Genomic DNA, 26,115 nt, shown 5'->3' with positions numbered 1-26,115 from the left:
GGATGCCCAACGTGATGTAGGCATTGCATCGTACTCTGTACGGAGAGTTGCCCCGGTGTATGTAAAAGTGTCTCGATTCTCCGTTGAGTAGCATGTACTCCGTACTCGGAAGTACATGCTACTTACCTCCTGGAGAAGCTCTGCAAGATTGCCCCTGTCTCCCCACCATCTCATCTCACTAACTGGTCCGTGGGATGTCTGACGGTTGACCAAGCTAGCGTCGCCTAACCGGAGCAACGCGCCGCAGGCAAGGCAGGATAAAGTCGGTCCATCCCAGGGCCTTGCAATGTAAGGTTGGTCGCACAAGCTCTCTTGCGCAGCACACGACGTGCTTTACTGGAAAGACGACAAAGTCGAGGCCACACGACGTACCAGTATACATGTCTCGACAGGGTCGCCGCTTTACAGTGCACTCGGAAAATTTGGACAGCACTCTGTCCATAGACAAATTGTCGTGCTTGCTCGTGTGGCAGCAGGCATGGCTTCGACCGATACTGCGGATCGAGCCTTCTGGGCTCGAGTTGGGTCACTGTTCGATTTCACGCTCAAGTTTGAAGAGGTCATCTTCAGCATCTCGCTTTCTTCTGCATTTGCTGCTATATCACCGTTTTTCATCTGCTACTACTACTTCTGGCGGCCACGTTATATTGCCTCGGGCCCTCTGCTCTGGGCCAAGCTGGTTTGTCGCCATCGCTGCGGAATGCGTTCTTTGCAATTGCTAACTCGAATTCTCAGCTCACCTCTCTTTCTCTAGCTGCCGTCAAGACAGCCGTCCTCGTTCTCCTTCGCCGCCAACCCGAGTATTATACTGATACGACAACACCCGCGGGGGCGGTCGATTTGTTGGCTGCCCTGTGCGTCGGATGCCTCGCCCACGCAGAGCATCACTATTCTCTCTGCTCGTCCGCCCCATTCTCCCTCTACCTTTTCGTGGCCGGCCTCGCCGACATTATCAAGAGCCGGTCATTCTTCTTACGACCAAACCTTGATGCGCTGGGCGGTTTGGAAGCGGCAGCCGCATCGCTAGAGCTCATTCTGCTCTGCCTCCAAGACGTTTCCAAGAGAGCAGACATCATCGATGCAAACCTTCGCGAATCTGTCGGACTCGAGGCTACGAGCGGTGCCATGAGCAAAATGCTCTTCATCTACCTGCGGCCACTGTTTTCTGCGGGCTTTCATAAGCAACTCATGCTAGAGGACTTGGACAAGCTGGATCCTGAACTGGCGCCCGCGCACAACTACAGTCAGCTCAACACCCACTGGTCTCCTCGCCAAACCTCGCCGCTGGCTGTGTCTCGTGGGCTGTTCAGAGGTGCTCTTGGGGCATGGAAGCAACACCTCGTACCTATATTTTGCGCTCGTCTCTTCATGACGGCGCTTAGGTTTACACAGCCGTTTCTTCTTCGCCGGGTGATCTCTATGCTCGGAGAAAACGATACCGGACAAGATGCGACTACGAAGCGGGCTGGCTTGGTGGTGGCTACGGCCTTTGTCTTTCTCGGTCTGCCAATAACTCAATCCACATTCGGCTATCTGATGAACCGATACGTTACACGTCTTCGAGGCGGTCTTGTGGCGCTAATGTTTCATAAAGTCCATCATTTGACCGAAAGCGAAGCAAAAAAGGTGGCTGCGGTCACACTCATGACTGCCGATATCGATGGGATCGCAACTGGTGTCCCAAAGTGCCTTGAAATTCCATTTGGCTTTGTTGAGATTGCCCTCGGCATCTTCATTCTTTCGACATTCATTGATGTGGCCGCTTTAGCCGTGCTTGCGCCCGTGGCTGTCACGAGCATTGCCACCTACTTTATTGGCCGAAAGATGGCAATGCATTTCACAGCATGGAACCAAAGCATTGAACAACGCGTAGCAAAAACAGCGCGATTGCTGCCGCAATTGACAACAATAAAGCTGCTCGGGCTGGGGCCATTGATTGCCACCTATCTGCAGTCGCTCCGAGTGGAAGAGATCAATGTCTCGAAGAGATATCGTCTCTTTGAGGCGCTCGCCGCGGGCCCTGTGCTTATAGCAGACTTGATGACCCCCGTAGTGGTTATTCTTGCCTCTTTATTTGGGCCTGCATTTGATGGGCATATGGCTGCAAACAAAGTTTTTCCGACTTTGACGGTTGTCGCGTTAATCCAAAGCCCACTCGCTGTTGTTCTGAACGTATATCCTTTGCTCACCAGTATGAACAGCTGTTTCCGACGCATCGAGGCTTTCTTATGCACCACGGAGAGAAAAGACTCAAGAGTGAGACTGAACTCGGCGGGCAGACTTGCTTCAAGCCTACCCTTGAACGGCCATGTTCGCTTCAACTATGCTGATTTAGCCAAGCATGGCATGAAGGAGCCCATCATTCGAGGAGCGAACTTTCAACTTCCGTACGGGTCCATTACTCCAATTGTTGGTCGAATTGGAGCCGGCAAATCGACAATCCTGGAGGCTGTTTTAGGGCACTGTGAAGTGCTGGGTGGCTCTGTCGAAGTGCATGTAGACGACATCAGCTATTGTGGTCAAAATATTTGGTTACAAGATGCGACAATACGCCAGAACATTATAGGGCACCTAGAATATGATGACGCCCGCTTCTGGAGAGTTATTCGGGCCTGTTTTCTCGAGGAAGACATCACTTGGCTACCGGATGGTGTAGACTATGTTGTTGGTGCAAACGGCTCAAACCTAAGCGGCGGCCAGCGGCAGCGTGTGGCCCTAGCCAGAACAGCTTATGCGGAGTCCAAAATCTGCATCCTAGACGATGCCTTCAGCTCGCTAGACCGCGAGACTGCGGTGGTCATTCTGTATCAGCTGTGTGGCAATGGCGGCATTCTTCAACAAGCGGGATGCACCGTGATTCTCGCCACATACTTGCCCGACTGCATTGACGTCTGTACTCATGTTCTTTTTATCAGCGCCAATGGCCTGGTCAGCCTCCAAGAGAAACCCGACTCCGAGACTGCCCGCAACGAGATCATGGCTGTCCTGAACACTTCAAACACCAACGTCGGGGTCACTGCGGAAAACAAAGAGCAAGAAGTCGTTCGCAGATCGCTGGAAGCAGCCCTGCCGCCAGGACAGCCTCAGACCGACCTGGTCCCACGAACCGGTCGCTGGAGCTTGTATAGGCTATTCATAGACCCGATTGGACGGATCAACTCATTCTTGTACGGGCTGTTTGTTGCCTTGTTCTCTGCAGGCGAGACTCTCCCAGATATCTACGTACGAGTTTGGGTAGAACTTCATGCCGACGATCCGCTGTTTTTTATCGGGTATATAGCTGTGGTTCTTGGAACGTGTGTCATTGGGTGCATGGTCTACTGGCTGATGCATGCAAGGCTTTCGCCGCGGCCCTCAATGAACCTACATTCAATGCTAGTAGAAAAAACCATGGGAGCTACGCTTAGGTTTCTCAGCATGACGAAAACAGGGCATTTGCTCAACTTTTACAGCCAGGATATGCTGCTGCTCTCGAGAAATCTGCCTGCGTCATTCCTTCGGACACTCTACTCTAGCTTCTACGTCGTCTTCCAGATTGGCATCGTCCTATCCGGCGCCAGCTATCTCGTCATCAGTCTTCCTTTTCTCGCGGGGGCTTTATACTTTATCCAGCGCTACTATCTCCGCACATCTCGACAAGTCCGAATACTCGACTTGGAAATGAAGGCGCCGCTTCATACCTATTTTCAAGAAACAGCCGCTGGCCTCTCCCATATACAAGCTTTCAATTGGGTAGAGCAGAGCGTCGAGCGTGGATTGACCCTGCTGGCAGAGTCACAGAGGCCTTACTACGTCATGATGCTGATTCAACAGTGGCTGGTGCTAATTCTCGGTCTGCTCACCGGATCGCTTGCCATCTTGCTTGTACTCCTTGCCCTGTTTGTGAATCATGGTGCCTCTGAATCGTCTGTCGGTCTTTCGTTCCTGAGCCTTCTGGCTCTCAGCAACACTTTTGTAGCGATGATTATCGCTTGGACAGGACTTGAAATAGGCGCGGGGGCGTTGACAAGATTACTCAACTTCCGTGAGAACACGCCCCAAGAGACGAAAGTGTCGCAGAAGCCATTACCTGCCAGTTGGCCTTCGAACGGCAATGTACGGTTAACAAAGGTTGTCGCTCGCTATAAACCCGAAGATGAGGAATCAGACCCTGCTCTCAACGAGGTGTCCATTTCTATTGCGCCAGGTCAGCGGGTTGGCATTGTCGGACGCAGCGGTAGCGGTAAAAGCTCATTGCTACTGACATTACTTGGATTCATACAGTACGAGGGCTCCGTCGAGATTGACGGTTTAGACATTGCATCTATTTCACGCGATGAGTTGCGATTGCGCCTAGTTACCATTTCCCAGGATCAGTTGTCCTTGGAAGGGACAATCCGAACAAATTTATTGCCAGAGACGATGAACGATAATTTCAAGGAGAGGTCTGCAGACGACAATGAAAAATCAAGCCTCAAGGACGTCGAGCTGGAGCAGCTCCTCAAGAACCTTCACATATGGGTTCAACTCACCAGCAAGGGCGGCCTGGACGCCATTCTCGACGATGTGAGCTATTCCAAAGGCGAGCTTCAGCTCTTGTGCATTGCGCGAGCCATTGTGAAGCAACGAGACACTGGGAGCAAGCTTGTGCTCGTTGACGAGGCTACGAGCAGTCTTGATGAAGCAACGGACAAGGTAGTGAGCAGACTCATGAGGGAGTACTTTTCTGGTTGTACCATGATCATTGTTGCCCATAGAACATCAAGCTTGAAGAATGTTCATGCAATCATTGAGATGTCTCGGGGTGTAGTTGTGGGAGTCGAATATCCCCAGCCTGAGCCGGAAACCTAGCAGAATCCATCTATTTAGATTATATTGGGACTTTTTCTCATGCCTCTCTCGAGCCAGGACGTGTCGACAGCAGGTCGCCTACTATGACAGCGCGTGCCGCTTCGACCAGCAACAATAGGTATGCGACGCGCACGATGGCCTAGTTATATCGGCACTGTTGGCACAGGAAAGTAGGAAGGAAGAGAGAAGAAGAAGAAATTCTTGGTCAATTAAAGAGCCATTCTCTGCCTGGAGTATTACTGTTATATATGTGAGGTGGTGCAGTAATGTTTCTCCGGTTCCGTATTCTGGCTCCTGACAGATGGTGGAATATTAACTCCGGTTTCTTGACTCAAGTACATGCACCCTTCGCTTCTCAGCGCCGGTGGAACTACCTGGGTGCCAATGAACCTATCATACTGGATTGGTGGTGTATACGTCTCGTTGATTTTCATGTGGGATATTCGGCGTTGTAAGATTTCTTGGCGGGAAAAGTACAACTACATTCTCGCCGAATGTCTTGAAGGTGGTGTTGCCTTTGGCTGCCTCAATCTGCGCGCAGGTGCTCGCCGCGAAAGACTGCAGCGGCTCAGTCTACTGCTGAACGCGTAGTAGGCGCGACAAGTGTGACAAGCGCGCCTATGAACTGTGATTGTAGGCTTCTCCTAGGCGCTAGACAACACAAGCACAGCAGCAGGAAAAGGGGACCAGTAAGCTGACTCTGTCCCACTGAACTACCTCCATGAAGCGGCCACTGAGCCTGCCTCACTAGCCCACCAAGTGCCCTAGAGCGCAGGCGTTGGCGGCAGCCCAGGCGGCACACTCGGGGGAGGGAATCGTGCCTCGTGATTTATAGAACGGTACTTACAGAATAGGTGGGCTAACAGATTTGATCCCTCTACAACTACTCAGTACCCTGCACCGAGTTTGACGGGGCAGATTTGGTCTACTGAATCGCTTTGACGCGTCCGTCAAGTGCGTTGTGCGCTTCCACCAAGCAAATCCCTGTGGTGCGTCCACTGCTCACTAGATCGGTGGCTGTGCTGCGTCCACCAATCCACTGTAACGCCAAAACGCGTCCGCTGGGGGCGCTTTAGTCCAATGGAGCACCTCTTAAGTGCCCCGGAGCCCAGGCGCTAATGGTGGCCTGGGCGGCACACTCGGTGGAGTCCTACCCCGTAGTTGGTACAAGATGCTGTGGCCGAGTGCCCTGAGCAATGAACCGCCCACATTTCCATAGTGCATTTCCCCATCACCATAAAAACTTACTTATTAGGTGCGCTTGTGCTGACACATCACGTCTAATGAGGTAGTGACCCGGTCGCCTCGCCAGGCCGTAGCATCGCTGTGAGCCGCTGTTTTGATTTGAAAGGCCATGAATTGGTTTTCTATTTTTTTCAGCCATTCTTTTCAAAAAGTAATCCTGCGGAGAGAAAGAAAAAGTGAGCCCATCAACACCTATTAGCCCAGTTGCATTCGGCACTCCTTACAAGCCAGGCCTCGCTACGAGTCAGGTCGTCGCTAGCACTCTCAACATGGGCTGTAGCGCAAGGGGAGATTACAGCCACACCTCGGAAAGGAACACGAGGTTACGAGGTCGATCACTCACTTGCATTAGATTTTCGACTCGGTCTGCCGATACGGAACGACTGAACAAGCTAATTAATGCAAATGATGCCTGTCTATAATGAAGAGATGGACGGGGACTTAGGGAGGGGAAATCCTAGCAGCTAGGTACCCAGTAGTCTGGTTAATTAATCCGTGTAGCAATCTTACCAGCGAGAGTTCTGCTCTGAACAGACCGAACCGAGATACTGTCTAAGTATTGTCTCTTACTCTTCTATAGTATTTGAGTTGGCTCGTTTCCTGGGGGCTTAACCCCCCCGGACCTTCTATGCCTCGGAACCTCAGCCGCCGTAATAGCAAACTATATCCAAAGATGTGATATGGCATCGTCAGCTCGGTAGCAAATACCATATCAAATTTGCGCAATAGTACTCGGTTGCGGCTGGCTGCTGTTGCTGTGTGGTTCTTGGTGTGTGGTTCTTGGTGTCTTCCTTGTGCCTCTAGTAAACGCGTGCGCGACGAGAGCTGCTCGGAAAGGCCAACATGCTGCTCGTTACCACGGAAGGTAATAAAGGCTTTCGTTCTCCTTGCTTTGACGCACAAAAGTACCTCTGTTGCCACCCATCACTGCCATGTTCGACCGAAAGCGCCCGAAAGAGCCGAATCGGACTGGCGGCCCCTTCTAGCATCACCAAACGTCGAGCAACGTCGGGCCAGCCATCACGACTTACACGGCGGAATTGTATGGCGGAAAACGTTACAGTATTATTAATAATTATCTTTGTATATGCTTAAATCCCGCAGGATGACCGAACCGTGTAAAAAACTGCATCTTCTGCCGCCGCATTGATCTCTGGTAGCGCCTCGACTATTCATTGTGTAGGGGCTAGAATCCACGAGACTGCAGGGATCCGGGGCTATGAGTGCGCCTTGCTGGACATCAAAATGTCCACAGCCTCGTCCCACTTCCTGGAGGTGGCAATCTCCACGACGGTCCTGCCGAGCTCGTCGCGGACCTCGAGATTGACGCCCGCCCTGTCCGTCAGCTTCTTGAGCATCCTGGCGTCCCCGTTCTCGAGCGCCTGCATGATGCCGTTCCACCCGCGATACATCTTGTTGGGGTCGGCGCCCTTGTCCAGCAGCATGTCGATAATCTCCCCGTGCTCCGTCTGGCACCTGCGCAGGGCCTTGACGATGGGCAGGTGCTCGCCGGGGGCGTTGACGTCGGCGCCGCCCTCGCCGATGAGGAAGGCCACGATGTCGGTGCGGTGCTCGCGGATCGCCGTCGTGAGCGGCGAGAAGACGCCGACGTTGCGGTCCTCGACCGACACGCCGGCCGCGCGCAGCGCCTTGACGGACTCGAGCTGGTTGGCGGCCACGGCCATCTCCATGATGCCCTTGAACGCGCGCGGCTGCTGCAGCACCGCCAGGATGCGCTTGAGGATCTCCGGGTGCCGCACCGCCATGCACGCCGGCCAGTCCTGCCCGCGGATGTTGGGGTTCGCGCCGTGCAGGAGCAGCACGTCCACGCACTCCATGTCGTTGTCGCAGATGGCCGCCGTGAGGGCCGTGTGGCCGTCGGGGCACTTGTCGTTGGGGTCCGCGCCGTTCTCCAGCAGCCACCGGACCGCCTTTGGGTTCTTGGACACGACCGCCGTCTCGACGATGCCCTTGGGCGTGTCGAGCTTGGCGCCGGCCGCGAGGAGGGGCGGCAGGAAGTGGTTGCGGTGGTGGGTAACGCACTTGAAGGCGGGATACTCGCTGGCGGGGACGTTGGGATCGGCACCGCTGCGGATCAGCAGCTGGAAGATCTCGGCGCGGTTGTCGCGAATGGCCGTGCACAGAGGAGTGTAGACCCCGTCCTTTTTGAGGTTGGGGTCTACACCTGCCTTGAGGAGAATGCGGATCGACTCCATGTTGTTCAGGCTGGCGGCAAGCTCCATGATGCCTGGTGCTTTCTTGAAGTCGGCCGAGCTCGCCACCAGGATGCTCAAGCACTCGGGATGGTACGTCGCGGGCCACAGCGGATGCTTCGGCCCTGGTAGGTTCGGGTCGGTGCCGTGCTCCATCAGGCTGGCCACAATGTCGGCCCTGCCGTTTGTGACCGCCTGGAACAAGGCCGTCTTGCCGTCTGTGTTCTTCTTGTTGGGCAGCGCGCCGTAGTTGAGCAGCATATCTACCAGCACCTTGGGCGTCTTCTGGCCAATCGATTTGATCAGCAACGTATCGCCGCAGCTTGTCATTTGATTTGCGTCTCCGCCGTATGTGAGGAGAACATGGGCTAACCGGACGTGCGCGTTCACGACTGCAACTTCGAGTGGCGAGCCCATCTCCCCCGTCGAACTCATATTGGGGTCCGCGCCGTACTTGAGCAGAGCAATGGCTATTTCAAGCTGAGCACTACGGCAAGCAACCATCAGAGGGGTCTGGCCCTGCCTGTCCGACGTGTTGGGGTTCACGCCGTACAGGAGCAGCAGACGGACGGCGTCGGTGTCTTGACCGGATATGGCATCGTTCAGCGCATGCGCATCAGGGCCGCTGTCGGGGGAAACGCCACGATCCAGTAGCTGCTGTGCGATGCGATGGTTTCCAGCGCGGATGGCTGACACGAGTTCCGCTCCCGCGTTCGGCTTGTCAGCGTCCATCCTGCTGCTCGACTTGATGTGAGGCATATCCGAGGGAGTACTGTCGAGGCGAAAGACCTTGGCGCTGTCGAGCTCGAGCGCTTGAATGTCCTCGACGATGGCGTCAAGGGCTGTTGTGGAAGTCTCCATGAACGTGTGCAGTCCGGTCGGGCTGACCAGGCGCTCGTTCAGGTTGGCGCGGCTGTGGTGTGAGCTCGACATGGAGTTGGTGTACTTCAATATGGGGCTGTCAGCGCGTGCGTCACGCCCCAACAACAGGCCGCCGCTATCACCGCGAGCGTAGTCGCTAGCAGAGATTTGATCGGCAAACGATAGCTCGGCCGGGGCTGGTGGAAGGAAGGCTGGCGGATGGGCCGCGGCATGCTGGCCTGTCACTCTATGGTATGTGTTGGCCGGAGACATTGGTTCAACGCGGTGGGACGAGCCGTTCTCTTCGGATGCCGGAGAGGGGCTCAGAATCCGAAAAGGTTGCCCGGTGGCCGCTTCGACGGCAGCGGCCAGATCAAGGAAGCCAATGCCGAGCGCGGATTCCACTCGGTCCGCGCCCAGGTTCCAGTGAAACATGAGCGCGCCGCTTCTGAGGTCTTCATGCGTTCTGATGGCCTCGGGGAGCACCTTCTCGACGCCGCCGTCGCCAAACATCTTTCCGAAACCGCGTCGCATGCGGCTCATTGTTCCTTTGCGGCGGCCCTCGAGGAGCTTGCTCACCACGTGCTCGATCGACTGCAGGCACGTCTGTGCGTTTTGAAACTTTTTGCTCATGACGTCGATGATGTCCAGCGGCAGAACCTGGCCGCCGCGCATGGCATCCAAGAGGCAGGTGCAGACGCAAGCCAGCATATGATAGACGCCCAGTATCTCCCTCGCGAGCGTGATGAATTCGGGTGACGGGGCGCTGACCGAGCTGGCATACTTGGCCATCTTTTCGGCGACATCATCACACGTGGCCGTGATGGTGCTGCAGAGGGACAAGCATTGCGCTTGGATCCTGTCCACGCTCGAAATGTTGATGTGGTTGTGTGAACTCGCTCCCTTGACCGACGCGGCCGGTGACGGCAGGTGTCTCAGGGTCGAGGCCCCTGAGTACGGTTGTTGGGGTATGTCTCGTCTGGGCACGTGCTGGCCATAGGTCGAGTCCGGCGTCAATAGGTAAGTCATTTCGATATAGAACTCGAGTGAGCCTCGCTAGACTGTGGAGTACAAGGAAGCACGACGAAGACACAAGACGATCGAGTATAACAGAAAGATAAAGTTCCCTCGTACAGCACAAACAGGCTGCGGCAGCCTACTTGTCTAAATATAATAAAATCACATGCTGGGACTCGGCACGAGTCGGCCAAATGGCAACTGACTAGTTGCGTTCAGGGCAATAGGTTGATCAACCTGATCAGCCCAGGAGAGTGGCAATGTCAAAGCGTTTCATGGAGACACAAGAGACCCTACCGCTTCAGCCAAATAAACGATGCTATCTGTGGATCAAGAACACCCATGTGGCCCCCTTAACTTTGGCCATGTGGTTTCCAGCATCTTTACTGCAATCGTTCTAGCTCCCCAGCCACGTTCAGTCAAGTTACTGCAATTAAACCCAATGCGGCCACGTTACGCCCGGCATAGATTGGCCATCATGCAACGCTCGGTCTGCGAGACTAGCCTGATGGGTGCGGCCAGTCAATGCGACCCCTGCTTAAAGTTCTACGCCGCCTCGCATAGCGCAGCCTAGCATTTCGGCTGATCTACACAGAACTGCCGTCTGTACCAACGAATTTGATGCCGAGTTCTAGTCTAGCCCCACGGCTATAGAAAAATTTAACGGCAAACCCCCGAGGCCCGGTCGTCGTCGGCCACTAGCTTTTTCGTCCAACATGAATGCACTGGCGCCCATGCAACTAGGAACCGAGTATGATAACCGCTACGATCAAGGAGGCGTAAGAGCTAGCCCATCAAGAGGCCATCTTATGCTAGCTCAGATTAGAAGTCATGGAAAATATAGCTCTAATAAAGAAAAAGGGGGGGCAGTTGATCTAAAGGAAATAATGGTGTGGTGCAGTCTACCCCTGACGATTTGCCGTGAGCCCGTCCGTCCGCCGTGAAGGAAGCGGCTATCCCGTGCTGGCATGCACTCCATTGGCAGCACAATGTAGCCGTGGCGTGCCATAACTATGAGCTAGCAGTAGTAGCGTCGGGCCCTGTTCCCAACTAGAAGCGCACAATCTCCAGATGGCCCTCTTCCGCTGCTCGATATATGGCAAGCCAGCCCATACCGTTGGCGGCAAATGGATTCGCATCGATAACGAGAAGCATATATACGATCAACTGGCTGCCCGCAGCAGCAGCTTCGTCCCAAGGCATCATCGTCGGGCTCTCTAGCGTGCCCGACATGTTTGCACTGCGGTCCACAGGCAATGGAGCAACGCTTACATGACTCAGGCTGGCTGCCTGAACCAGCGCAGACCCTCCATCCGATCTAGCTGAGTCGATATTTCCACCGCCTAGGCATATTCAAAAGTTTTCGGTGGCATCAGACCTGCCAGAAACCACAACCCAGAGGAGCGGGTGTAGATGTCGATGGGACCAGCGTCAGCGTCGTTCTGCCCGCGTGGTGAAGTTTTGCCATTTGTGCCTTGTTTTCCTGTCCTCCAAACCAAATCTTGCCACTGATGGTTGAAGACCTTCCGATTCTTGATCCAAATTGACATTCGCCGTCTCAGCAGCACCATCGCCGTCTCGGAAAACGAGATCTTGGTTGTTGTCCAGTACACTGTCCATAGATGCACGGAACTTGGCTGGCTTAGCTCCAACCTTATGGTCTAGATGGTTGGTCGCTCTCGAGTTCATATTGCTCTCGCCTTCATCGCTTGGCAGCTTTCCTAACGCCAGCAAGGTAATATCATACAAATGATAGGTAATGTGACGCTCCAGGGCTTTGCTCGCAAATAATGAATCTGGTCTGGTATCTACTGGAGCCTGGAAACCGTCATTGAACGGGCATTGTAGTATAGTTTTGAAGATTGGTCGTTTGGCTGTACTGCTGATCGTCTCGAGTATTTCGTCCGGCGCGTCATGCGTTCTGGCCATATGCTCCTCGTAGTGCATGGCATTGTGAAATATTATTAGGCCGTGAGAGGGGGCTCTACACTGCCATATTTGCTCGTGGTCGTTTTTCATGTGTTTGATCCAAGCGCCTGACGTTTTGAATGTCAGCGGACCATGTTCGCCCTCCAAGCATTCTGGCACTATACAAACGAAGAGCTCCAAGTCTTCAAGGACATGACGCCTTACGCACATTAGCTTGGAGATTATGTCATCGAGGACATGATGCTCAACTTACTGCCACAATGCCGGCCCGGGGTACTTTCGAAAATCAATAGTACAAATGCCACAGTTCGGGCATTCTGGTGAGGTGGGTACTGGTGGGAACGGAAATTCTTTGTTCGCTGCAGCCGACCGAGCCCGAGGGGACCTCTTTGCAGACTTCCCGTTGACGGTTTCAACAGCGGTCTGTCCATCACCCCGTAGATAGGCTCGCTGAAAGAATAACCGTCGAAGTCGGAACCCATTCGCTTTAACCAATGCTTCGCGAAGTGAATCAGGTGCCTTGGGAGACACGGAGCGAATGTACTGTTCCGTAAAATAACGTAGATCAGCTATAGCAGCGTTTTCTTCTCCATCCGTGACGTATCGTTCGACTTTGAGAGTCCGTTTAGCGATTACGGAGCTTCGCAGGTCACGGGAGAGGCAGTAAAGTTGTGTTACAGTGCCGTGGATAGTCGATAGGATATCCAGGATGGTCTTTTGTACCTGATCCAGATCAGGATTCGAGCCGCTTGAATCATCGTCCCCGGTTCTTATCAAGACCTTTGAATCTTTCTTTTCTCCCATGGGCTGTTTTCTGGTCATCCCTTTCGAGCTCGGTCGTTGTTGTTCGTCGGCCGGTTGCACTTGTTGCATAGAACCCCCCATTAGCACAAAGATCCCGCAATACATCCCATTCTAAATCTATACAATGGCCGGCACTTACAAGAATGCAACGTCATACAGATAACGTCGAGGAGCTTATGTAGAGACTCGGCCTCTGCGGGGCTATATCGGAGTGTATGATCGAGCGAAACCTCGGGCCGTCCAAAGACGTCCATTTCGCATTCCCAGAGTCTGAAGCGTGCCAACTGGTCGTCCAGCGGATCCACGGCCTCTGGCCAAAGATCTGGATCATGTCTCTTTGACTCGAGGAGTAGGCGGCACTGTTCTGCGTGCTGTGCGATGGTCCAGCCGAAATCCTGTCGAGGAGAGCCATAGTCAGCCAAGTTGTGCTCCATGGTATCCGGTCCGCTTATGTTGCCACAGAGAGACAATCGAGAGAGAATTTTGAAAAGTCTAACGGCGCAAGAAAATCAATATGAAGACGGAAAGTACAGAGGAAGGCGAAAGTTTGCAGAGATTGCTGTTCGTGCTTCGGCGGGCGAAAATTTATACCTTTCAAAGATTTGGCGCCAGGTGACGAGTTGCGGTACGACGGCCCGGCGAGGTGCGTTTCAGAGCGCTTCAATCCCCTTTCAGCGTTTTTGGTACGACGTTTACATCATTCGAGCCTCTACCCGTTGGCAAAAAGACGGGTTACGAGGTAACGAGCCATGACGTCTTGCCCATCGCCCAAGGTTACTCCTGCTGCACTTTTTTTTTCTGCCCTTCATTTGAGTCGATTTCAGCTGGGCGAATTCCAGCGCAAGCAGCGCTACACCTCATGCAGTACAGGCCGGAACATTCTCTGGCGTACTGTGGCTCAAGGCCAGCGAATATAAATCGCGAAAAGAGTCACGTTCCTCAGGGTCATTTTCAGCGCTGTGGCCTACACAGTAACAGTTTAGAGTGTGTATTACCAAAACGGCCTCAATCATGCTGCACTACACGGAAGAGAAGCAGTACATGTCAAGCGAGGAGGGAAAGGGTTATTGTGACAAGGCCGCCGGCACAATGAGACATTCATCGCACGCCCAGCCATAGACCAGTCGCTACTGGTAATAAAGTGCGCCAACGCCATTGAGCTACTACCAGTAACTACCTAGGTAGGTAGTAACAACTCCACGTGCCACGGGCCGGCCACGAGGCTCTATTTCTTTGAGCCGATACAGGGATGTCAGAACCATGGCTAGGATCCTCGCGCGCGCCCGCCCGCGAGTGCTCCGATGAATTCCGCACCAGAGTCGCTTCCACAGGGGTCGTCTGGTCAGGATTCCCCGGCGATGCGCCTCACTCACGCTGTATGTTCCCGTCCCAGCCCCTACTGGTACTGAATGTAACGGAGAGATTCAACATCCCTGACACGCATCTTGGAGGCGCTAAGCCGTTTAGGGAGCGTCCGCTACTATGTAAGTAAAATGCGGTCTTGAAAGCACCGATTTATTCCCATTAGGGCCAAGCCATCTCGCGGGGGCTTAATTTAAACTGCAGCCCTACCACTTGCCAACTCCCACTTCCCACTTCCAACGCTGCGACGGCGTAACGCATCGCGAACCTGTCGTATAATGAATGGATCCTTCAGGCAGCTTCAAGCATCGTCAACACGACGCATAGGCCCAGACATCCCTCTAACTTCTCGCTTCTCGGTCAGCGCCCTAGCTGGAGCTGGTGTCTCATGATGACTGTGTAGCGAAGTGGCTCTTCCGTTTGCCGGCCCTGATCGGAGCCAAGGCAGAGCTCGATCGTGTCTCTGCAACCGACCCACGGGTCAAACATACAGACGGCAACAAACGACTACATTGGTGAATCTGGTATGCCTCAACTGCAGCAATTGCCGCAGCGTACGCCTCCAGGACGGCAGCTTTTCGCGCAAACGAGGATGCCGAAGCTGCGGCCGTTGTTGACGCCTTGCTTCTGACCAGAGCGGACGATAATCGCAGGTCACTCATTGTACTGACGGGAGTGGGGTTGATGGAACCTGCGAGTGGGCTACGAAGCACCACTTATAACCACTTTGAGAGGCATCCTGCATCAATGGATCAATGTCAGGAACGGTGTAGCTAGCACGAAGAAGGTAGTAACGTCGGCCACCCACTTGCAGGCCACACCCACTTCTAGGCCACCCTATCAAGAAATAAGGGTATCACAAAGAAACCCTATAATAAATATAATAAAAATTTAAAATATAATAAATATATACTATTTAATAGAGTAAAAGCTAGAGAATTAATTTATAGATAGATTAATTATTAGTTATATAGAATTTCCTATTAATTATACTTTAAGCTATTAATAAGTATTTTTAATTTTTATTATTTAAATAAATATTTGATTTAAGTCTATAATAATTATTTAAAAATTTTTAGCTTAATAATCTTTATCTTAGCTTTAAGTTATTAGATTTTATTTTTTATAAGGGCTATTTAAGCTTATTAAATATTAAATTATTTTTTTATTTTTTATTATATTAACTAGATTATTTAACTATTTATTAAATATTTTATACTTTTAGAAAATAAATAATAAAGAAATTCTTTATTAATAAGGATTTTATATAATAAAAGACCTTAATTAAAAGCCCTTTTAATATATAAAGATATTATTTTTTAAGCTATTTTAATTAAGTTAAAAAGTAATTTATTTATTAATAATTATATTATATAAATTAGCTAAAATTTTAATATTTATTAGCTAAAATATATATTATTTTCTAATATTTTAGTTTTTTTATAATAATATAATATTTAAGAAAAATTTACTTATTAATAAGTAAGAAATTATTATTATTTAGTTACTTTCTAAGCTTATTTTTATAGTTTTTTTTTATAATACTAAAAATAGCTATATTAAAAAGTTAAAGAATATAAAAGTTATATATAAGTAAAAGAAAAAGATATATATTATTATAATAATATTTAAATAAGAATTTATTTATATAATAATTTCTATAGTTATTAATAATAAGAAATTTTTACTTAAAGATAGCTTTTAGCCTTAATTTAGAAATAAAAATAGTTTTAAGTTAATAAATAATAATAATATTATTTATTTAGCCTTTTAATAAAGCTTAAAAATACTAGTTTCTAAAAAGTCTTAATTTATTAGAAAATTATTATTATTAAATATTCTTTTTATTAAAAAATACTAATAGGTTTAGCTTCCTTCTAATTATCAAAATATACTTAAAAATTATAGTCTAAAAGTACTAGCTAGACTATCTCTTTAAAATAATTTATTTCTATAATAACTTTAATATTAAACTATTCTCTTAAAATTTTATTATAAGTTTTAATTTATTTATATTATATTAATTTTAAAAGAATATATTATATATTTATTAAATTATAAGAAGTTGAAAGAAATTCTAAATTATATAAGTTAAAGCTTTATTTAAATATTAAAAATTAAGATATTTACTTCTAAGTATTTTAATCTTTAGATTATACTTTAAAAAACCTTATAACTAGTTCTTTTTAATATCTTAATAATTACTATTAAGCTAATAAAGGCTAGAGGCTAATTTTCTAATTTATTTATAAGTAAAAAAATTATTAAGATAATCCTAAATTAAGATTTAAGAAATTATTTATAATTCTTAAATAACTAAGAGCTTTTATATTAATAGAAAAACCTCTTTTTATAATATTCTATTATATATTTAATAATAAATAATTATATAAGATATAAATTAGTAAGTTATTACCTTTTATATACTTATATTATTAATTATACTCTAAATAGTATTTTAAAGGTCTTATTTTATATATTAGCTTATAATAATATTATATTTAAAAAATAATAATAATAGGATTTTTTTAATATAAGAAAATATAATTCTTATAATAGAGGAAAGTCGTAGTTAAAGGCGATATAGGGTAGCCTAGAAGTAGGTATAGCCCGTAAGTAGGTGGCTAATGTTATACTAGGATAGATAGTAAGATAATAGCTAGAATATAGCTATAATATATATATGATTACTCTATTAATTACTGAGGAGGAGAAAGTCCTTCCTAGCCTATTATATATAATTATCTTATCTTTTCTTTATTATATTTTAGTATATATTATATTATATATTAAAACTTATTTCTTTTTTTAGATATTTCTTTTCTTCTAGTTCTTAATATACTTTTATATATTATTAATACTTCTATTAACTTACTATTATTCTTCTTTAAATACTTTTTTCTTATAATAAATCTACTTATAATTTATAATTTTATTTTGTATAGTTATAATATTTGCTTTAACTTTTAAATATTACTCTAAATCTTTATTAATAGCTCTTTAATAATAAATTATAATAATAAAGAAAACCCTTATCTTTATATCAAATTTATATTAATTCTTTATATATATTCTAGCTATAAGAACTAAGAGTAATTTAACAAGAAGCGCTTAAGTAATTCCCCAATATGTAAAGTAAGAAAGGAACCTTCTAAAGAAGATTTAGTATATGATAGTGCCTTCGCGGCGCCGGCCAGCGCCGTAGCGCCGTCGTTCCTCAGTCGTGCCTCCAGCCGCTCGTGGCCCCGCAAACCTCTCAGTAGCATCTCCATTCACCTCGCACCGGCTGGTAGCTCCAACCAATCGAGATTCTTCTCCCGCTTCCCCGATCGGATGCAGAGCGAGGAATCATTCGCTTTCTCTGCTGTCCCGACTGAATGTTCAATATACAGAAATGAACCCGACCGATCCACTTCAGCCAGCAGGTCAGCAAACACGCCGCACACGCCAGAACCCGGTATCGTGTCGATTGTGCCGGCTGAAGAAACTGAAATGCAACCGCCAACACCCTTGTTCCAACTGCATCACCCGTGGCGTCGGCTGTGAATATTTCGCACGAAACCCTAGTTCAAGGCCCATGGGCGGCACGGACCCAAGACAAGCTTTACCAGTCACTGCTGAAAGCGCGAGCTTCCAAGCTCGCCTTGAAAGGCTTGAAGAGGCAGTGTTCAGCAGGCATGTGGACATACCCTCTGTTACTACCGCAGCGGTGCCATCCATTTCTGAGCCATTGGCTACCACCGCTATACCAAGTTTCGCTTCCAACGAGCGGCATGAGGTGACATCGAGATGGCTTGAAGGCATTGGCACTCTTGAAAACCCAATTGTAAGATCTGTGCGACTGTCAAGACAGCCAATAGCCACTGTGTTAGCCCTGAATCTAACACGGTTACCAGGGCAGAGCTCATGTAGCCAATGTACCATTCAAAGTTAGAGCTATAAGCCAACTACTCAAGAATGTGTCAGCGACGCGGAGTGAGGCAGCAACAGCTTGCCCCCCCAGTGTTCAGCTGCCCCTCAGAGATGAGGCGATGAAATTGTGCGAGTACTTCCTCGACAACGTCCAGTATCTCCACCCCGTCTTCCAGCCTGATTCCCTGCAGCGCGTGATACACGCCGTGTATATGCACCCTGATACACCAGTTCAGAGAAAAGTGGCAGAAATCGCGCTGCTGTTGAGCATACTTGCGAGTGCCAGTCATCTGTGGAGACCGCAGAGAAGCAAATGCTTGATCTTTTTGTCTGCGAAAGAAGCTTCTGCCATGTCCTCGATCTGGACCAATGCAGCACTGGATGTCCTGGAGTACTCGAAGAGAAGTGCTTCTGCATCGCTTGAAGATGTCCAGGCCACGATCGTAATATCCTACGTCATCTACAATTCCCAAGGGTTCTCCCCGATGTTCCGCTCACTTCATAGCAACATTATCATGATGGCCCGGGATCTTTCATTACATAAGACTGATAGTCCCCGAAGAAGTGGAGAGATAGATCAGCCGCCAAGTCAGATTGAAGATGACGTGAAGAGAAGGTTATGGTGGCACATTGCTGCCACAGACTGGTAGGTGCACTAGTTACTGGTTAGCTTTTGTACTGATGCTAAAGAGCGAAACAGGCTACTAGCTTTCACCCCTGGTCCACAGGAGGGCACTTATTCTATCCAGCTGTCACAGATGCTTGTCAATCGGCCAAATTATATCGAAGGCTGTGATCATGACGCTGAGAATGTTTCGCTATCTACCTCCTATTTCATCCAGCGTGTTCGGCTAGCTGAGATCTGCCGCGCAGTGGTCGACGCCCTGTCTCCCCTTGAAATGATTGAAAAAGCAAATTACGAACAGGTCATTTTCTTGGACAGCAAATTCGAGGACTTGATCACAAATTTGCCGGCATATTTCCGGCTAGACCAAGGGAGCGAAATCTTGTACACTGCGCCTCAGCTTACCGTTCAGTGTTATCTGGTCCATCTTGGGATCCATACCAGACGCAGCAGACTTCACCAGCCTTTTGTGACAGCTGGCTTCGCCGACCCCAAGTACATGTTCTCTAGACATGCCTGCTTAAACTCCTCGCGCGCGGTGCTGCAAATCTGCTACAAGTTGGAGGAAAAGAAGGATGACCTAGAGTTGATACCTGCCAGGCTTGCAACCGTGGTTCATCACGTCTTCATGGCTGCCGTTGTGCTGGTGATGGACCTCTGCACCAACAAGGTGGAAGGGCTTGAAGAACAGCGGCAAGCCGAAGTCAGCCGAGCATGCAGAATGCTCGACAGCTTGAAACAAGACTCTGCCATGGCCGCGAAACTGGCGTATCCTCTCATGGAAATCCTGCAGAAACACAAAGAACGGCTACAACAGAGCCAGTCATCGGCTGCGCCTCTCACCGTGGTAGTACCACCTGCTGACAATAGAACCAATGAAGTATCCCCCCATCCGTCGAATGATTTCCACGGGTCTTTATCCAACCACATCGGCCAATATACATCCACAGCGACTACTAGTGAGCAGCAGCCAGCAGCCGAAATAGAGCATCAACAACAACCATGTGTCAAGGACTGGGAATTTGATGCCATGATGCAGCAATATATTGATTTGAGCCAGTTGATGGATGGGCCTTCTTGGGGTCCTCTATTCGATGATTTGGATTCTCACCGCATGACAGATGCCGGGGGCGCCGCTTTCTCTGGCTAGATGGGAGGGGCTCTTGTCAAATAATAGCACAAATGCGGTGCAGACGCATAACCAATTATGTACAATTTCCCAAACATAACCAATGAACGTTCTATTTCTGGGTTTGTTTCAGTAGATCCCTCATTTTACTCGTGTCAAGCAGTTCTGTTCCACTGACAAACAACCTGAAAAAGGTTTTCTCTGCCTGAAAAAACAGCCGTCGAAAAAGTGATTGGAGGCTATCTAATACCCGTGCAGACGCCCGTGGTCATAGATTGGAAGCGCCTCAACACCACTCCGATTATCTGGGGTTCCGATGGAGAACGGTTTCGCCCCGAGCGGTTCGCCGATATCTCGCCGACGGCATATTGGTACGGCTTGCTTCGCTTCGTTATCGGCCGCGGACGGTGTCTCGGGAAGAATATTGCTGACATGATGCTCAAAATGGTGACTGAGGCTATCTTGCAGCGTTATTCTATGGTGCCTGCTGGTGAAGAGAAAGGCACCAGACAGAACCGATTCACAGTGACATCAGAGGAGATTGAGCATACTCATATCAGCCAGGCAGGAGAACTTTGATTAGTGTAGTATTCCATAATTGCATCTTTTTAACTCAAAACAATGTATAGCAGTTCTTCAATGATTTGTGGCACGAAATGCGATCGTCGTACTTTAGTTGTCTTGTCTCCCGTGTAGACATGATCCTCAAAGGTACAGGGTGGCTGGAGACTAAGATCAACCTAGCTGTTATTCCACCTCAAAACCGATACATGTGCCACGCACCCACTCTCCAAGTGCGTGCTAGAGGGCAAAGTAGCCACCAGGGTAAAGTAGCTACCTATCATAACGAATCCTTTTTATCTTATAATAATACTACTAAAAATAAACTAAATTATTACTAGCTAGGTAAATTACCTTACTATATACCTTAAATTCCTCTATAATAATCCTAAAATAAAAGTCTAACTAATAATATTATAATTTAGTATTTTATATATAACCTTATAATAATAACTTAAGGATATTATATTAAAGAAGGGTTATTAAGTATATAATTTAAAGCTTTCTATAGCTAAAGAAGATAATATTTTATAGGTAATTAAAAGGCTTAATAACTTTAATCTTTCTATATTAAAATAATAAATAATTAATATTATTAATAGAGTTATTTTAAGCTAGATTTTAACTATTATAATTATTCTAGATTTAGTTAAAGTATACTAAGTTAATTTTTTTATTTAATATTATAGCTTATATATTTTAAAAAATAAAATTTAAGATATAAAGAAATAACTAATTAAATAATCTAATATAATTATAAAATATTTTTTACAGCTTTAAGGAGTTATTATAGGCTATAGTATTACTCTTTAAATGCAAGATGCGCTGCTGGAGCCACCAAATCTGGCGGGTTCTGCCGCCGTTTTTAGCGGCAACAGCAGTGAGGGACTCCTGCTTCAGGCCCACCCCTGTCAGGTACTGTGTACCTCTGGCAGTCTTGCCTACACAACCGGCCCACACCCTCCCCCCAACCACAGACAGGAGCCTACTATGTCAATTCTCGTTTTCTGTTGTTGGGTGTTGTCCTATTTTTGTCGCCCACGTATTCTGGTGGCCTTTACCACCAGAATGGCCGGCACCACAGTATATAGAGCGGCGGCGCCCTCGTTTTCGTTCGCTTCTCGTGTCTTCCATCACCCCAAGTCCGTCGTGGCCTCCAACCCAGGCCATCTCCGCACCAGATCAACACAAACGATCCTTCCACGATGCCAGGCGCTGTCGCCCGCGCACACCATGCAAACGCTCCGGACAACCACCACCTCGAGTTCCTCCAGTTTCAAAGAGCCAAGCAGCTTGAAAGAGCACCGAAGCCTGCGCCGCTCTCGGCCGAGCAGCATGCTGCGAACCGGGAGTGTCTCAGCACCGTTCGATTCGTGAAGCCCAAGTACTCTTCTGAAACAGAGATCAACGTCTCGGGCATCTTTGGAAGATGGAAACGGTACGCCAAGATCGCCTACAAGCCCGTCTTGGAGCCCGCAGCTAACCTCGGTGCAGCTACTGCAGTGAGAAGGAGGTCGGCGACTGGCGAGCGACGATTGTGAACCTGACCCGTGCCACTACGATGGACTTTTTTCTCTTCGTCTGCGGAAACTACAACGTCCGGTCATGGGGTACGTCAGAAGAATATATTCGCCAATTCCAGCAACTCTACACGACTGTTACGGGGCGTTACATGGATAGAAACGATGCCAAGGAAGTCTACAAGGTATCGAGACCCTCCGAGCTGGAGCACCCAATCATGCCTGTTAACCGTAACCTAGTACCACCGCAATGTTTTGATCCCTCGCTTCAATCTCCGAGCGCCGAACATCGACGGCAAGCCGGTCCTCAATGTCGACAGTCTCCGGGTCATCCTGACATTCAACATCGCGTATGACACGAGCGTATTCAGCCTCGGGCGTCATCGGATCCAGTTGACCGGCTGCTACCAGCTCCTATGTTATACTGGAGCACGACCTGCAGAGCTGGTGGATGGCGAGAGAAAAGGTCCGAAGGATGGCTCTCGAGAGATACTCTTTGGCCAGAAAGTCATACAAGAAGTGGAAAACGACGGCAGCGCGGATCAAACGCTAGACAAGCAATCCGTGGAGCTCAACAAGATGCTTCTACAAGAGACGATCAAGAGAGGCCGTCCTAAAGCCCTCTGCTATGAGGACATTCTTTTGATGATTGTGCGGCACCCTGCTACGGGAAAGCCCGTATTGGCCATGGCCATCAAGTTTATCCACCACAAAGGAGCAGACAACAAGCCAAAGCCGTATGTTCTATCCCGTATGCCACCTCACTACCGTCTGGCCGACTGCTAATTGCGTGATAGGACGATTTTTTTCTTCACGCCGACAAGGAAGCTAATATTTGACGCGATCATGGTCATCGTGGCACTGGCCCTACATGACCATGCGTTCGATGCGGCTTGCCTAACCGATGCGTATAGTCTCCTCTCGAGGGATGTTTGGGGTCCCCGAGATTGCATGCCAATCCGCTGGAAGAAGGAGAAATTGAAAGTCCCCGTTTTTCGCCGCATCAGCGGTGCAACATTGTCGGAAGACGAGGCGATGCTCTACTCCAAGCTGAATTATGACATGGGCCGACAGAGCCTCGAATCCGGCCACGAGAAGGCTTGGACGCCTAGATTCGCTCGGAGAGGTGCTTCGAACGCCGCAAATGGTACACCCGGGCTCACACGTGCCACCAAAATCTTTGAAGCTAAATCATCTTACTAGGTGATGCAACGGATTCGGTCCGCGACCAGATGATGCGGCATGAGCCTGGGTTCAAAACTTTTTTCAGTGCGTATCTGAATGAAGTTGCCAACTTTGATCTCCAGAACGCCTTCTTGGAGGAGGAAAAGCAAAGCCAACTGTTCCGCATGTTTGCACATGTAAGCTTGACCCGCGACCCTCGTGCCGTCAGGGATATGGTGCCTGAGAAGGTATGGGCAAATCAGCCGCCCGACCCCGAGATCGTGAAGTTGGAGGAGGAGCGCACAATGCTCAAGCAGGGACGGTATCGAATCGATGGTAGTGAGCATGAAGACAGGATCCGAGCACTCACGGACGAGATCAGAAAGAAGAGGACACAGAATGAAAGGAGGGTCGTGAAAGACTATCGCGAATACTATTTCTACAACCGTCCCACCTGGGACATTGAGGCTCAAGCCCGCGGAGAGGTGGACGAGGAATATGAGCAGCCCGCAATGGACCTCGTTATACCGGAACGGGCAAGGTTAGCCAACATTCTGTGTCTGCAACCTGACGACTGGACGGAAACGGAGCTGGTCCAACGCAGAGTTGAGGCCATCGACTTGATGGTGGCTTTGTGTGATAAGAAGGAAACCGGCAGAACAAGTCGCACGCAAAGGCCAGCCACGGTCGAGGCTTTCGTCAAGCAAGAGTCATCTGGAAGCGACACATTGTCTGAGCCGGATCTTGAGCTAGATCCTTTCCCACTTCTCATGGAGGCAACACAGTGCCCAGACTGCATTGGTGACGAGCAGCTGTCGGTTGAAGCGCGAAAGTTCAAATGGTGCCGTCCGCCGGTACTCAACGACCACTTTGACGACGCGCACTTGGCCCGCCGAGAGACTGCTGCGCAACGTGGTGAGGCAATTTGGTGTGGCCATCCAAAATGCAGACAGGAGAAGTTTGTGCATGTGGATCATTTCCGAAGCCATGTTGAGAAAGTCCACGGGGTAAGCCTCAGGACATCGGACCAAGTCGCGAAGAGGAGACAACGACAGGCGGTGCGCCGTGAAAAGAAATGTAGAGGACGGCAGCGGAAGCAGAGCGCAGAGAAGGCCGCCACAAAGACGTGATCCAGCTGCTTGTACTGTACTTATATTAGAATATAAGAGCTAAATTACAATATCGCAAACATTTAGCATTTAAATTCCTCTGTGCCTTACTCAGTAGCTTCTAGCCTGATTCGATGGTTGCTATGGTTAGACACTCTGGCATCCTCTCCCCACCCTGCTTTTTTGTTCTGGAGGGCGAAACGGGGCTCACTGAACCTCGGTCGCCATCTAGTCGCAAGGGAGAGCATTATGGGAAGCGGCGGCAGAATGATTTGCCATCACCCGAAGTCCATAGAGTCTCACTTAGAACATCGGAACAGCTCGCAGAGAGGAGACCGCGGCAACTAAAGAGGCGGCCAGTGGTGCGAACGAAGGAGTCGGCAAGAGGACGGCCGCTATCCCAGCGCTTGCAAGACAAAAACAGCATGGGAAGTCTGGCCGTGTCGCCGCTGCAGCCCAGCAGTGTCACGATCCCCATGTAGAAGCTGTCACGGTATCACATGACCACGTGGTACCCTTGTTCTGACGCGCGTCTCGAAGCCACGCTTTCTCTCTCTTGCCTCCTCGAGCTACGTCTTGTAACTAGAATCTAGTATAGGCTTAATTACGATATGTACTTCCACGATCGGAGAAACCTCACATGTAACACCGTTTACTAGTCAAGACCGGGACAGAGAGCTGAACAGAGGCCGTCCTTTACTAGCACTGCAGCATTTGTACTGTTGTTTACTAGTCAAGACCGGGATAGAGAGCTGAACAGAGGCCGTCCTTTACTAGTACTGCAGCATCTATAGCACCGATTACTAGTCAGGACCGGGACAGAGAGCTGAATAGAGGCCTTCCTTTACCAGTACTGCAGCATTTGTACTGTTGTTTACTAGTCAACACCGGGAAAGAGAGCTGAATAGAGGCCTTCCTTTACCAGTACTGCAGCATTTGTACTGTTGTTTACTAGTCAACACCGGGAAAGAGAGCTGAACAGAGGCCGTCCTTTACCAGTCAGTACTGCAGCGTCTACAGCACCGTACTAGTCAAGACCAGGACATGGAAAGAGGCTGCTTCTTACCGGTAATCATCTGACCATCCCTTGTCGCCGCCCGGAGCTAGTAAAAGTCTCAGGGCTGCAGATCATTTATGGATCTAACGCAACAAGCGCCGACGAGCTCAAGTTCCCTGCACCGGACGGATCCCCAACCTAGACTCATAGTGGATAGCCACATAGCGGCCCTTGTGCGCCCTGGGCAGGTTATAAATAGATAGATCAATAAATAAATGGCTAAATTAATATGTAGCTCCAGTACTCGTGTCTGCTCGGGGCTAGTACCTAAGTAGGTGCGAAAGGGCACTTTACTATTTTACAGCTGTTATACCGCAGCTACGGCTGCAGTGTTTGGTTGATCACTTTGTGATTTTAGCAATATCACTTAAAAGTGCAATGCAGGCAAGGATGATAGCTTGGTATGCCCTTTTCTCCCCGTTATGCAGCCTCTTTCCATCGCTGCGCAATATTTAAAGCTATGAATTGGCAGTGCCACTTTCCCGAGTTTCAGGGCTAAAATCCTTGGGCGTCCGCCTAATAGCTCGAGGATAAACCATTTCCTGGAGCAATTAGCTTCGCATTTGATCAAAATGAGAAATGTTAGCGTACCATGTTGATGCGAGTCGGAAAATGGCAATCGTTTGTTGAGCAGTAGTCATAGTGCCGATGTTGTCGGCGCACTAATACGTAAAAGTCGGCGCTGTAACGACGACTTAGTTGATCGCATCTTCTCATTAAGCGAGAGGTCGCTCTGGCAAAGTTCTCGCCTGTTCTATCACGCCGCAATTGCGGAGT

The 26,115-nt window shown here is 49.0% G+C and overlaps 6 protein-coding genes across 6 annotated transcripts; 3 read left to right on the top strand and 3 right to left on the bottom strand.

Annotated features, from left to right (window-relative positions):
- Window positions 1-478: 478 nt before the first annotated feature.
- V2A60_008056 (uncharacterized protein) lies at window positions 479-4,830 on the top strand (the record flags this gene model as incomplete). The annotated part of the gene is made up of 2 exons (XM_083259333.1): window positions 479-679; window positions 736-4,830. The coding sequence occupies 2 exons, from the start codon at window positions 479-481 to the stop codon at window positions 4,828-4,830; spliced, it is 4,296 nt and encodes a 1,431-aa protein (XP_083115459.1).
- Window positions 4,831-7,292: 2,462 nt separating this feature from the next.
- Window positions 7,293-10,178, bottom strand: V2A60_008055 (ankyrin repeat-containing domain protein; the record flags this gene model as incomplete). The annotated part of the gene is made up of 1 exon (XM_083259332.1): window positions 7,293-10,178. One exon carries the CDS (start codon window positions 10,176-10,178, stop codon window positions 7,293-7,295), a length of 2,886 nt encoding a protein of 961 aa, XP_083115458.1.
- A 1,038-nt stretch (window positions 10,179-11,216) lies between these two features.
- On the bottom strand, window positions 11,217-11,399 carry V2A60_008054 (uncharacterized protein; the record flags this gene model as incomplete). Its single annotated transcript, XM_083259331.1, has 1 exon — window positions 11,217-11,399. The coding sequence occupies one exon, from the start codon at window positions 11,397-11,399 to the stop codon at window positions 11,217-11,219; it is 183 nt and encodes a 60-aa protein (XP_083115457.1).
- Window positions 11,400-11,597: 198 nt separating this feature from the next.
- V2A60_008053 (uncharacterized protein) lies at window positions 11,598-13,333 on the bottom strand (the record flags this gene model as incomplete). Its single annotated transcript, XM_083259330.1, has 2 exons — window positions 11,598-12,202; window positions 13,057-13,333. 2 exons carry the CDS (start codon window positions 13,331-13,333, stop codon window positions 11,598-11,600), a joined length of 882 nt encoding a protein of 293 aa, XP_083115456.1.
- A 5,190-nt stretch (window positions 13,334-18,523) lies between these two features.
- V2A60_008052 (fungal specific transcription factor domain-containing protein) lies at window positions 18,524-19,948 on the top strand (the record flags this gene model as incomplete). Its single annotated transcript, XM_083259329.1, has 2 exons — window positions 18,524-18,819; window positions 18,874-19,948. 2 exons carry the CDS (start codon window positions 18,524-18,526, stop codon window positions 19,946-19,948), a joined length of 1,371 nt encoding a protein of 456 aa, XP_083115455.1.
- A 1,745-nt stretch (window positions 19,949-21,693) lies between these two features.
- Window positions 21,694-24,302, top strand: V2A60_008051 (uncharacterized protein; the record flags this gene model as incomplete). Its single annotated transcript, XM_083259328.1, has 5 exons — window positions 21,694-21,926; window positions 21,983-22,193; window positions 22,249-22,745; window positions 22,806-23,155; window positions 23,212-24,302. 5 exons carry the CDS (start codon window positions 21,694-21,696, stop codon window positions 24,300-24,302), a joined length of 2,382 nt encoding a protein of 793 aa, XP_083115454.1.
- Window positions 24,303-26,115: the final 1,813 nt, after the last annotated feature.

The sequence above is a fragment of the Cordyceps javanica genome, chromosome 5, assembly GCF_051103115.1.
Source record: "Cordyceps javanica chromosome 5, complete sequence".
Classification (NCBI taxonomy): domain Eukaryota; kingdom Fungi; phylum Ascomycota; class Sordariomycetes; order Hypocreales; family Cordycipitaceae; genus Cordyceps; species Cordyceps javanica.
The sequence above is the reverse complement of the archived record's forward strand: the minus strand, read 5'-3'. Positions and strand labels throughout refer to the sequence as shown.